Source organism: Loxodonta africana, chromosome 4 (assembly GCF_030014295.1).
Source record: "Loxodonta africana isolate mLoxAfr1 chromosome 4, mLoxAfr1.hap2, whole genome shotgun sequence".
NCBI lineage: Eukaryota > Metazoa > Chordata > Mammalia > Proboscidea > Elephantidae > Loxodonta > Loxodonta africana.
The window spans coordinates 162,993,425-163,007,024 of NC_087345.1; the positions used below are offsets into that span (position 1 = coordinate 162,993,425).

The 13,600-nt window shown below is 33.4% G+C and overlaps 1 protein-coding gene across 20 annotated transcripts in view; it reads left to right on the plus strand.

The window, feature by feature from the left end:
* MLLT10 (MLLT10 histone lysine methyltransferase DOT1L cofactor) overlaps positions 1–13,600 on the plus strand; it is a 308,932-nt gene that overhangs the window by 211,476 nt on the left and 83,856 nt on the right. For 19 of the 20 annotated variants that reach the window (XM_023548872.2, XM_064284905.1, XM_003410556.4 and 16 more), the window contains 2 exons: positions 8,970–9,225; positions 12,340–12,909. In XM_023548872.2, coding sequence (XP_023404640.1) covers positions 8,970–9,225; positions 12,340–12,909 — 826 coding nt within the window. Of the gene's footprint in view, positions 1–1,440; positions 1,494–8,969; positions 9,226–12,339; positions 12,910–13,600 lie in introns of all 20 variants that reach the window. The other variant, XM_023548883.2, reaches the window with a different exon arrangement.

The following is a 13,600-nucleotide window of genomic DNA, read 5'->3' on the forward strand; positions in this document are numbered from 1 at the left end:
TCCTTGTGGCATAGTGGTTAAGAGCTACAGTGGCCAACCATATGCTGGCAGTTGGAGCCCGCCACGCGCACCTTGGAAACCCTGTGGGGCAGTTCTGCTCTTTCCTGTAGGGTCACTGAGTCAGAATCAACTTGATGGCAATGGGTTTTTTTTGGTTTAGTATTCCGTTATATGACGATACCATAATTTGTTTATCCATTCAACAATTGATGGATATTTGGTGGTTTTCAGTTTTTTTGTTTTTACATATAAAGCTACTCATTCCATTTCATGTTGTGGTTTTTATTTGCATTTCTCTAACATCTAATTAGGAGCCCGGGAGTCGGAATTGACTCAACTGCAACAAATTGGAGTCACAACAGTTAAGCCCTTGGCTGTTAACTGAAAAGTTAGTGTTTTGAATCCATCTAGTGAATCCTTGGGAGAAAGACCTGGTGATCTGCTCCGGTAAAGATTACAGCCTAGAAAACCTTATGGAGCAGTTGTACTCTGTCACATGTGGTCACTATGAATCGAAAATGAACTTGATGGGACCTAACAAAAACAGTGACTAATTATGTAGAACATCTTTCCATGTACTTATTTGTCATTTGTATATTTCTTTGGTAAAGTGTATGGTTACATCTTTTGTCCCCCTGCACTCCCCCTCCCCTCCCGGAACTTTTTTATATTGGCTTGTTTGATTTCTTATTACGAAGTTTTCCAGACTATATGTTCTGGACACAAACCTTTGTCAGATATGTTATTTGCAGATATATTCTCTCACTATATAGCTTGTCTTTTAACTCTCTTAATCTTTGAAAGAACAGAAGTTCTTAATTTTGATGTTTTGCTTATCAGTTTTTTCCTGTTTTCTTTTAGAAGTTTTATATTTTTATATTTTTAAATTTTACATTTGTGTCTGTGATCCATTTTGAGTTAATTTTTGCAGGTATTGTATGTTATAGGTTAAATTCCACTTACTTGAGTATAGATACTCAGTTTTTCAGAGCCATTTGTGGAATAGACTTTCCTTTTTCCATCTAAGTGCCTTGATCCTTTGTTGAGAATCAGTTAACTATATATATATTGCATATGTTTATATTTGTATATATATGTATATTTATAACATTTCTAGACTTTTTAATCTGTTCCATTGATCTATTTGCCTATCTTTACATTAGTACCACATTGTCTTGATTACTATAGATTTATAATAGGTAGGATCAGTTCTCCCAAATTTGATCCTATTTTTCAAAATGGTGTGAGCCATTGTAGATCCTTTGCATTTTTAATATGAATTTTAGAATCAGATTATCACTTTGTAGAAATAAGCCTGTTAGCATTTTGATTGGAATTACGTTGATTCTGTAGATCATTTTGGGGGGGAATTAAGAGCGTAACCATGTTAGGTCTTTGCGACACACGAACATAGTATATTCTGTCTTTTCATTTATTTAGGTCTTTGGAGCCCTGGTGGCACAGTGGTTAAGAGCATGGCTGCTGTCCAAAAGGTTGGCAATTCGAATCCAGCACCTGCTCCTTGGAAACCCTATGGGGCAGTTTGTCCTGTAGGGTCGCTATGAGTCAGAATCAACTTGATGGAAACGGGTTTGCTTTTTTTTTGGTTTTATTTAGGTCTGTAATTTATCCCAGCAGTGAGTATACATGTCATGCTCATCTTTTTTTGACTTTGTCTCTACGTGTTTGATGGTTTTTGATGCTGTTGTAGGTAGTATTTTTTGAAATTTCAATTTCTCATTTTCCTTGCTAGCATGTAGAAATACAGTTGATTTCTGTATGTTCATCTTGTATCCTGCAACCTTGGTAAAAACCTCTTGTTCTAATAGCTTATTGATCCCATTGGATTTTCTTCATAGATGATCATGTCATCTGTGAATAAGACGGTTTTACTTTTCTATCCAATCTGGACACTTTTCTTGCCTGATTGTACTGGTGACATAGTGGTTAAGAGCTACTGGCTGCTAACCAAAAGGTCGGCAGTTCGAATCCACCAGCTGCTCCTTGGAAACCCTACAGGGTAGCTCTACTCTGTCCTGTAGGGTCGGTGTGAGTAGGAATCAAGTCAACGGCAATGGGTTTGGTTTCTTTTTCCTTTTTTTTTTTTAGAACCCCAAGTGCAACATTCAGTAGAAGTGGTGAAAAGGAACTTTTGTTTTTGATCCTATGGAGACAGTTTTCAGACTTTTACTATTAAGTATGATGTTGAGGAAGTTTCTTTTTATTTCTAGCTTGTTGAGAGTTGTATCAGCTATGGATGTTGAATTTTGTCAAATCATCTTTCTGTGTATTTTTAATAGATGTTTTTATGTGATTACGTGTTTGTATGTTTTTGCTTTTTTAGTCTGTTCATATGATGAATTACTGGTTGATTTTCTAATGTTAAACCACCGTTGCAATTTTTTTTGGGAATAAATTCCACTTGATGTATTATTATTTTTATATATTGGTAAAATTAAAAATATGCTGTTTAATTAAAATTAAAGGAATTTTTACATCTGTGTGCATGAGGGATATTGTACTGTAGCTTTCTTATGATACCTTTGTTGGTTTTGGTGTCAGATAATGCCATGCCTCATAGGATGAGTTGGAGGTGTTACTCTTGTTATGTTCTCTGAAAGAATTTATGTGGTTTGGTATTATTTGTTAATATTCAGTAAAATTTACCTCTAAAGTCATCTGGGCTTGAAGTTCTCTTTGTGGGAAACTTTTAAACTATGATTTAATTTCTTTAATAGATACATGGCTATTCAGGTTTTTAATTCTTACGTGAACTTTAGTAGTTTGTCTTTTAAGAAAATTTTCTGTTTCATCTGTGTTCGTGAATTTATTGGTATAAAGTTGTCCATATATTCACTTATCTGTTTAATATCTGTAGAACCTGTATCGATAACCCCCATCTTTCATTTCTCATAATGACAATTTATGTCTCTCTTTTTTTTGTATCAGCCTGTGTCTTAGCTCCTTCTTGTTGTTGTTAGGTGCCGTTGAATCGATTTTCAACGCAGTGACCCCTATGTGACAGTAGAGCTGCCCATAGGATTTTCTAGGCTATGGTCTTTACTGGAGCAGATTGCCGGGTCTTTCTGCCGTGGAGCCACTGGATGGGCTTGAACCACCAACCTTTTCATTAGCAGCTGAGCTCTTAACCATTGCAGCATCAGGACTTGAGTGGGTGGCTTTAACAGAAATTGATTTTTCCACAGATAGGAGGCTAGAAGTCAAATTTAGGGTGCTGGCACCTAGGGGAAGGCTTTCTCTGTGTGTTGGCTCTGGGGGAAGATCTTTCTTTTCAGCTTCTGTTCCTTGGTGATCTGTGTGTGGCATCATTCTCCTTTCCCCACCGCCATTTGTCTTTACTTGCTTCTGTGCCTAATCTGCTCCTTTTATATCTCAAAATGATTGACTTAAAACACATGCAATACTGATATAGCCTCATTAACCTAACAAAGAGAGCCCTATTCCCAAATATGATTACATCCACATGTATGGGGTCAGAATTCCAATACATGTTTTTGGGGGACACAAGTCAGTCTGTTAACAGCCTGGCTAGAGGATTATAATTTTTTTTTATCTTAAATAATCAGCTTTATTGATTTCTTTTGTGATCTTTGCATTTTTCTTCTGATTATTTTTCCTTTTCTAGTTTCTTAAGGTAGAACGGTGAAATTTGAGACTTTTCGTTTTCTAGTGTAGGCATTTAATGCTATAAGTTTTCCTATATATACTGCTTTAAGTTTTTTGATATGTTGTGTTTTTATTTTTATTTGTTTCAAAAGATAACTCCTGGTTTCCCTTTTGATTTCTTCTTTGATTCATGGATTACTTACCCAGAAAATGGTTACTTAGGAGTACATTATTTAATTTTGAAATATTTAGTGGTTTTCCACATATGTTTTTGTTACTGATTTCTGATTTAGTATCTTTGTATTATATAAATTCTTTTAAATTTATTGAGACTTGTTTTATGGCACCAAATATAGATTTGTTAAATGTTCTGTGTGCTCTTTAAAAGAGTATGTATTCATTCTGCTGTTGTGTGGGGTTTTTTTTTTATATAAATGTCAATTACATCAAGTGGATTTATACTTGTTCTGTCAGTTATTAAGAGGGAATACAGGTGTCTCTTACTGTAATTGAGAATTTTCTGTATCTTTTTTCCATTTTTTAGTTTTTACTTCATTTATTTTGAAATCCCTTATTAGGTACAGAAATATTTAAGTTTTTTGTATCTTCCTGATAAAGAGACCCCTTTATCGCTTGGAAATATTCTTTTTCTGAAATCTACTTTGATATGGACATAGCCAATTCAGCTTTCTTTTCATTAGTGTATTTCTTTTTTCATACTTTAATTTCTTTTTCACTTACTCTACTTTGTGTCTTTATATTTAAAGTGAGTTTCTTACAGGCAGTTTATATTTAGAGCTTGCTTTCCTACACCTTCTCAATCTGACAATCTGTGCCTTTTTATTGGGGCATTTAGATAATTAACTTTTAATGTGATTATTGATAGCATTGTGTTTATATTTAATGTTTACCAATCGATTTTTATATGCTTATCATTTCTCTTTCTCTTTTTGGCATTTTTTAGATTGGGTATTTTTAATGATTTGATATTGGTGACAGTAACTGTTATGTTGTTTTATTGGTTGCTCTTGGGCTTATAGTATACATCTTTATTTTGTCAGTCTAACTTCAAATGGTGGTGTAACACTTCATGGATAGTCCAAGAACTTTACAGCAGTATACTTCATTCCTCCCCTTTTAGCTTTTGTGCTATTTTAATCTTTTTTTACATATGTTACAGACTCACAATTCATATTTTCAATTTTGTTCTAAATCACAACTGCTTTTTTTAAAGAGATTTAAATAATAAAAAAGCCTTTGACAATTTACCCACGAAGTTAACCATTACTGGTGCTTTTCCTTTCTTTATGTAGATCCACACTGCATTTTTTATTCTGTGTAAGGACATCCTTTCACATTTATTGTAGTGCCTTTCTGCGGTGATTAGTTCCTTTAGCTTTTATATCTGAAAAAATCTTTATTTTGTCTTTTTTAAAAAAATATTTTAGCTAGCTATAGAATTTTAGGTTGACAGTTACTTTCTTTTAGTACTTTAAAGATTTTGCTCTTTTGCTTTCTAGCTTGCATTGTTTCCTAGGAGAAATCTGCTGTCATCTTCATTTTGTGTCATTGCATGTAAGGCATCTTTTTGTCTTCTAGCTGCTTTTAACATTTCTCTTTTCACTGGTTTTTATTAAGAAGCAGTTTGATTATATGTGCATTCATGTATTTTTTCTTCCTGTTTCTTGTGCTTTGGGTTAATTGAGCTTATTAGATCTGTGAGTTCATAGTTTTCACCAAAATGTAATTTTTCCTGCTACTATTTCTTCAGAGTTTTTTTTTTTTTTTAAATAAGTATTTATTTTCTCTGTGCTTCATGTTGGATAGTTTCTGTGCTGTGTTCTCAGAGTTAAAGGTGAGCGAAAAAATCTGTGGCTTTTTTTAGACATTTGACTAGTATATAATTTTATTTTTGAAATAATAACCAGCATTTATCTTTCATCATGGTGGTTGAAGGCACAGTTTTTGACTACTCCTCCTCCCTTTGCTGCCTTCTGCCCAGTGTGGGTGACCAAGCCTTCTCCTCCCTTTGCCTCCTTCTCCCCAGTGTGGGTGACCAAGCCTTATAGAGTAATGTAAGGCAATCAGACCTTTAAAAAATACACATCATTGCTGCTGTTTCTTTGGTTACCTATTATAGAGTCATCATGTAATTCTGAATCTAATTTGAAATTTTTGTTTTTAGTAGCTAATAATTTTTGTTCCCAATTAATGCTATTTAGTTGATGTACTGGAGTTGCATCTTATCTGAGGGTTAATAATTGTAGTTAGCCAGTTAAAAAAAAAATTACACATATTCAGAATCACCCTTTTCAGAAATTCCTTAAGTTGCCTGTAAATCTCAGTATAAACCAAAGTACTTATGTACCACTTTGTTGTTGTTATTGTCAGGTGCCATCGAATAGGTTCCAACCCAGCAACCTTGTGTACAACAGAATGAAACACTGCCTGGTCTTGTGCACCACTTTAGAGACTCTAAATATGTCCAGATATCCAGTTTTATGTTTTGTGGACTAGAAGAAAATACCACATTTTCAACTGAGTACAAATGAAGTACTTGATTTGCTTTTATAGGTCAAGTTACATGAAAAATAAGTAATTTTAAGCACTAGAATTACACTTAGCAGTGAGATGCTTATACTGGGAGAGGCATTTTAGTATGTGAAACAGACTAAGCAAACAACAGATTTTGTGACTTCAGTCTTCGGCTTACTTGTTGTGCCTCTTTTAGCTATCTCCTACCTTCTTCTCCTCTTACTTTTTGCCCGCTCCTTGCTTTTAAGTTTTATGCTTATTATAATGGTATTCCACAGTAGCGTTGGATATATGTTGCTTCAACAGCATATTATGAAACAAATATTCTTAACTTTCAAACAGAGAATTAATGTAGAGTTCTCTCATTTAGTGACACTTATGTGGCCTTTTTTTGGTGTTATGTATAATGTTTTTTGTTTTTTAACATTAGGATCTTAAGCTGAAATTCTTTTTTTCCCTGAGATCCCTCAAACCCAACCAAAACATGTTGCCATCAAGTCATTTCCGACTCATAACTACCCTATAGGCCAGAGTAGATCTGCCCCATAGGGTTTCCAAGACTGTAAATCTTTACGGAAGCAGACTGCCACATCTTTATCCTGTGGAGCTTCTGGTGGGTTCGAGCTGCCTAGCAGCCGAGCAGTTTAACCACTGCCATTAGCAGGGCTTCTTTGAAGGTTAGAAGGTGTGGAAAAATTTATTTAATATGATTTTTGCCACTGAAATTTGCTGAATTTTCATTCATAGCTTTTTGTAATACCTTATTTTTCTTGCAGATGTCACATTTTTGTTGAATTTGTGTACAGATTTATGTGTTGGGGGCTAAAGCAAAGATATCCTTTTAAATGAATGGGAAAATTGACTAATCCTAATTTAGACTGGCATGTAGAAGTGAGTAGTGTATTTCCACTTGTAGTACTCCGTTTAGTTCTCTCTCCTTCCCTCATTCGATACATGAACAATGTACATGAGTGAAGAATATCATTGTGTTTCTTTAGGTGACATTTAACTTTCACTAGGTCATGGAAAAAACCAAACAAACCCATTGCTGTTGTGTTGATTCAGACTCATAGCGACCCTGTATAGAGTCAGATATAAGTGGAATAGAGAATCTCAGGGTTAAATTGAGCTATGGGTAAAAATATTTGAAAACTGTGGTGGGGTTGTTTCCAAATTGACCTGCCTAGTTTGGAAAAGTTTCATGTTTCTAAAGTATGCCTTGAAGCCTAACTGAAATCTGATTGGTTTGTTATTTAAGATTTTGGGTCCCCCCCCCGCCCCCCGCACACTCACTTTGAAACCTTTTGTGCTTGTTTGTAAATTGTAATTTAGCAGATTAGTAATTAGTTTGTTTTTATGAGATAATGTTTCTTGTATTTGGTGATGAAAACCTGGCATTGGTAGTGATATGATAGGGGAGAGTATACCAGAGAGCAAGTATTTCTTGAAAAATTTAGTCTTCAGAACATTTGGTGTCTTATTCCTCTTTTATGAACATTAATTTTACTGAAAATTTGAACCATTTTGAATCCTGATTTTACCGTGTCACTTTCTCAGTCTTTAAATGTATTGATAGTTTGTTTTGAGTAATGGATATATGTGGGAATTTTTAGTTTTGTGTTTTTTAAGGTTTTTCATTTGTATCACACCAGAGATTTTAGATAGATATTTTAGGAAAACATTCATTTATTCATTCATTTAACATAAATTTTAGTGCTTGCTATGTTCCGGTACTGTCATAGGTGCTTCAGATACTTTAGGGAATTTAACAAGAGATGTCTTTGACCTGTGAATCTTACAAACATTGCATTTTGAAACATGTTGACTAATGTATACCTATATACGTGGAAACACTAGTGGCGTAGTGGTTAAGTGCTGTGGCTGCTAACCAAAAAGTTGGCAGTTTGAATTCACCAGGCACTCCTTGGAAACTCTGTGGGAGGGGGGCAGTTCTACTCTGTCCCATAGGGTTGCTGTGAGTCAGAATCAACTCGACGGCAGTGGGTTTTGGTTTTATATGTTTTCATAGTCATTTCATTTGCCATTCTTTGGACATGCTTTGTATTAAAAATGATTATTGAACACTGGAAGCTAGTTATTTAAACAAATCTTTATATTGCTTTTATATATATATAAAGTGGGTGATTGAGTCTGTTTTGGGGCATAGTGTTTAATTTTTATAAATCTTAGCTATAGAATTATACTTTTTTCTCAGCTTAGAAGATATGGTTTCAGTTTTAAAGGCTTCAATCTGTCTAGTTTTAAAAAGTAGATCTCATCTGAATTCCTTAAAAATTCTTGCTCTATCCTAAGCTAACGAGTTGCTGTTGAATAGATTTTTACTCTTATAACTCTTATGTATGGATTTGTAGCACCCTAATTCTCCTAAATTGTCACTTTGCTGTGCTTGAACACTAAAGCTCAGTTTACTTTCATGTCTAGAAAGTAGTGTGTTCTTACTGAAAATGGTGTTATCTGAGAAGTGCACACTTCTAGTATTACTGTTATTCATCTAATAAATATGACTAATATGTACTTTTACTAATTGCTGCAGTTTGATACTCAAATAGCCATACTAAAAACTATTGCCTTCATTTTTCTAAAGAAAAGTAGTTATACTAAGAGTTTAAAATGATTTTCTTAAGTAGACTGGCTTATTTTTAGAATCATACCTTTCATATGGGTATCTTACGATGTCCAGTAATTATTTATTGTTATTAATTTGCCATCTTTTTTTTTTTTTTTCAGTAGCCAAAATTTAACTAGTTCTTTTTCCTTTTACTTCCTTTTCTGAATCAAAATGTTAGACTTATACAAGCACTAGCAGCAACTCCATGTCAGGATCATTGAAGCGCTTGGAAGATACCGCAGCACGATTTACAAATGCAAATTTCCAGGAAGTCTCTGCCCATGGCTCTAGTGGAAAAGATGTTTCAGAGGCTAGAGGGTCAGAGGGCAAAGGGAAGAAATCTTCAGCTCACAGCTCAGGTCAAAGGGGAAGAAAGCCTGGTGGTGGAAGAAACCCAGGAACAACTGTGTCAGCAGCTAGTCCTTTTCAGCAAGGTATTAATTATAGCTAAAATACTTGTTCTGATGATGATCAACATTAGTTAAGTTTTGTAAAAGAATTTGTCTTTTATTTATAACTAAGGGATCATTTGTGATTATTGAATGATGAGGAAGATTACTTCAACAGTATATTTTGTTAAAATGCTTCTGGGTTCTTTGTTTTCTTTATTATGTTCTGCTTATGCATCCAAAGTTGAACTGTGCTTTTAATGTTTAAATAGATGTGAATAAAGTTTAAGATTGAGAAAAACAATAAAAGCTGAAATTTTCCTTTCTGCTCAATAGAACAGTCATCCTTTTCTATGAGTTATGTTTATTTACCTTTCCAATTAAACATTAATTAAGATAGTTAAGGTTTACATTTTTAGTAGGCAAAGAGTACAACGTAACCTACATAGTACTGAGAGGATCTACATAGATTTCAGTAAATCGTTGTTGATTAATAATGGTTTTATTTTAAAACTTAAAGTAGAATTTTGCTAAGCTTATATATATAATATATTTTAAGGCTGCCAGACTTAGCAGGTAAAATACAGGCTGCCCAATTAAATTTGAATTTCAGATAAGCAATAATCTTTTAGTATGTCCCAAATATGTCATGGGATATACTTATACTGCAAAAACAATTTGTTGTTTAACTAAAATTCACAATAACTGGGCATGCCATATTTTATACAGCAACCCTATTTTATGGACTAACTCAGGTAAACTTTAGAATACGTTAGTGCTATGTTCTAGGTTTTTACTTTGTGTCATTTTTTAACATGCATATAAATATTTTGAGATACGTAACAGTAAAAACTGCTGGAGAAAAATATGTTAGTAAAATTTATAATAAATGCCTTTTCTTTTTTTTCTTTGACTTCCTTGGAGTAAGTATGGGGAGAAAAATTGTTTCTTTAACCCTACTCAAGTGTCTGCCAATAATAAAAATTATACCCAAAATCTAGCAGGTTATAATTTGAATCTGTAGAGAGATTACTTAGTCTGCTGACTTCTTACTTAAAAGTATACTCATAGTTTATACAAGCAGTTATTTTGGGCTTGAATTTTTTCAAGTCCTAGGGGTTTTTTTTGCCTTCCATTACACAAAATTTGACAGGAAATGAAATGCCAAATTTACTGTTGTATTTTACTAAAATTTACATTTATTGTTCTATCAGAATTTTGGAAAATAAAATAAATAATAAACCCTTAATTAATTTTTAATGTAATTCCATTCACATCTTGAATGTGATATTGGGGGAATTTAGTCAATGCTTCCTTTATGATTAAGACACTGTTTTCTACTATGAAAATTGCATTTTTGAGCTTTTAATCTGTCTGCGAAGTACTAATTCATTTAGAAGAGAAATCTTTTATTTTCTTGAACTTGGCAACATTGAAAAATCCTTACAGCCTCCGTTAAGTCATAGTAGAGAATGTGTTATGTTTTCATATCTTAGGTTATAGTCTCTAAAAATTTTAGAACTTGAAGGTGGGGAATTTTGAGATTTCTTAGTCTAATTTTTTTCATAGCAGGCAGTATGTGAATTATAAAAAAGGTATGTTAAGCATTGCATTTACTAAATATTTTAAAGTATTTGCTACACTGTAGTATGCTTTTAACACCAGCTGTAGAAAAAAAAAAGTGTAGAAAAAAAACAGATGGTGACAGATCAGAATGAATGATAAAGAACTTCTTTATAGCTGTTAATTAAGTGGCAAATTGCAGCTATCCTTCAATGATTGATGTAATGTAAATAATAAAATATAAATGGCTTGTTAATATGTATGTTTTTCTATTTAGCCATAGCCTGAAAATGCCAAAAGAAGTAGAAATAATATTTAAATTAAAAAGCACACGTACCCTTAAATGAGTTAAGTTTTGAAACTGCTAATGCTCTTTCAATAAACCCTTTGGGAAGAGGTTAAAATTCAAAAATCAAAACGCTTAGCCTTTAGTTAAAAAAAAAAAAAAATTGTGTATGAGGAAAAAATATCTTGTAAATATTTAGATGGCTTTATATATGATTACTTGCGAATGTGTTCTGCAATAAAATTTACGCTTGGCTAGCTTGAAATTTCCCTCCACTCCAGTAAAACACTTTATTTTGAGCTTTTATTTCCAAACACATTAGTTAAAATATGATGATATAGTTTAGTGTATGAAGCATAATAAATGTGGTTACAACTGAGTCTAAACACTTCGTACTCATTTTGCAAGCATGAAGAAGGGTTGGCGAAATAGGATGGTGGATCAAACTATTTTTTCATCCTAGCCATGTTAATTTCCTACCAGGTGAATAAGAAACGTGTGGTTTTTAAATCTCATTGACATGGTGGGCTATTAATGTTTTTTAAACTACAGAGTGGAAGAGAATTAGCAGTTTTAAAAAAGATTTGTGAAAGTCGCCTTTCCCATGATTATTTTTCATAAAAGCAATAGCAGAATGCTAGTGGTGGATTTGTTTTCTTTATGCAACTCTGGTGGAAGTGGATTGGGTGATAGGTTTCATTTAATCATTATTTTATCAAATCCATGTTTTGGTGGGATAGATTCATCTAAACAGTAGCACTCACTGATAAGCCTTGAAGTTAAATCTTCTACCCTAAGAAACATCCCTTGGTTCTTTTTGTATGTTGGAAACCTTAATAATCATAACTTCAGTACTTGAAAAAGAAGTTGTCTATGCCACGTACAGTCAAATTGTAGTCTTGTATCCTTGCAAGGCTGGCAAAGGAGATCTTGCTGTTCCTCAGTCCTTCGTCAAGTATACACAGGGGGCTTGTGAGAGAATTGAGGAATGGTGCTATGGTGATAGGTAGGTTAGATAAAGCACAACCCGTATTGTAGTAGTTATACAAGTATCATTTGCAATTCAGGATTAAATATTTAATCTGATACTTCTAAAATAACTGTTTCTTAAGATGATTTTATAAATAAACTTGTTTTCAGTGATAACCTTTTTCAAATCTAGCTTTGTTACATAGTGGTGTGTCCTAGTTTTTCTAGTTGATAATGTATTTTCAACCTCTTCTTTTGATGATTATATTATGTCTGCTGCTTATGGGAATTTTTGCATCCAATTTTTTCCTTTCCTATCCCCTTTTTCTCTTTCACTACAGGCAGTTTTTCAGGAACTCCAGGCAGTGTAAAATCATCTTCTGGAAGTTCAGTACAGTCTCCCCAGGATTTCTTGAGCTTTACAGACTCAGATCTACGTAATGACACTTACACTCACTCCCAACAGTCATCATCAACCAAAGATGTACATAAAGGAGAGTCTGGAAGCCAGGAAGGGGCGGTAAATAGTTTTAGTTCCTTAATTGGTCTCCCTTCAACCTCAGCTGTTATTTCACAGCCTAAAAGCTTTGAAAATTCACCTGGAGATTTGGGTAATTCCAGCCTTCCTACAGCAGGATATAAACGGGCTCAAACTTCTGGCATCGAAGAAGAAACTGTGAAGGAAAAGAAAAGAAAAGGAAATAAACAAAGTAAGCATGGACCTGGTAGACCCAAAGGAAACAAAAATCAAGAGAATATTTCTCACCTCTCAGTTTCCTCTGCTTCACCAACATCGTCTGTCGCATCAGCTGCAGGGAGTGTAACAAGCTGTAGTCTTCAGAAATCTCCTACATTGCTCAGGAATGGAAGTTTACAAAGTCTTAGTGTTGGCTCATCTCCAGTTGGTTCAGGTAGGGATTTGCCCGTAATTTTTCTCCTTCACTCCTACCATCACCACCACCCTTCCTTTATCCCAAAAAGTAAAGAATTATATATTTGAAACTGTTGTATACTTTGAATTGCTCAGTTACATTAATTATCTGTTAATAAAGAATAAATAAAAATGTCTTAAAGTCTTAGAAAATTTGGTATTTGGAAAAATATGTTTGACACTAACGTTACTTAACTAAATATAGGCTAAACAGTTTATTGGTCATCCATTTCTTATGAAACACCTAGAGTCTATTTCCTATTTTTGTTTTTGTCTCACCTGCACAGTATTCTAAAAACGAACCAATGATTCACTATTAAGGTGTGAGAGTTTTTGTACTATATTTTTGGTTGGTGTTTGTTTTTGAACTCCTTTTCTCTAAGCTTCATTTAGTGTTCATTTTCTAAATAATTCATCACCCAAATACTACTTGAATTACTCTATCTGAAATATTTCTAAATATTTAATTTAAAATAATTTAAATGTATGTAATATAAAAAAAAACACATTTTAGGAGATACAATGACTTTTTGTTTTAAAATATTTTTAATAATTTTTATAATTTTCTTTATTAGAGTATGAGTGAGGTTATAGAAGTTGTTATTCACACCACTGGGATGCTTTTTGTATGATCAGTTTTTCAATTCTTGAAGATGTATGTTTTAAGTAGA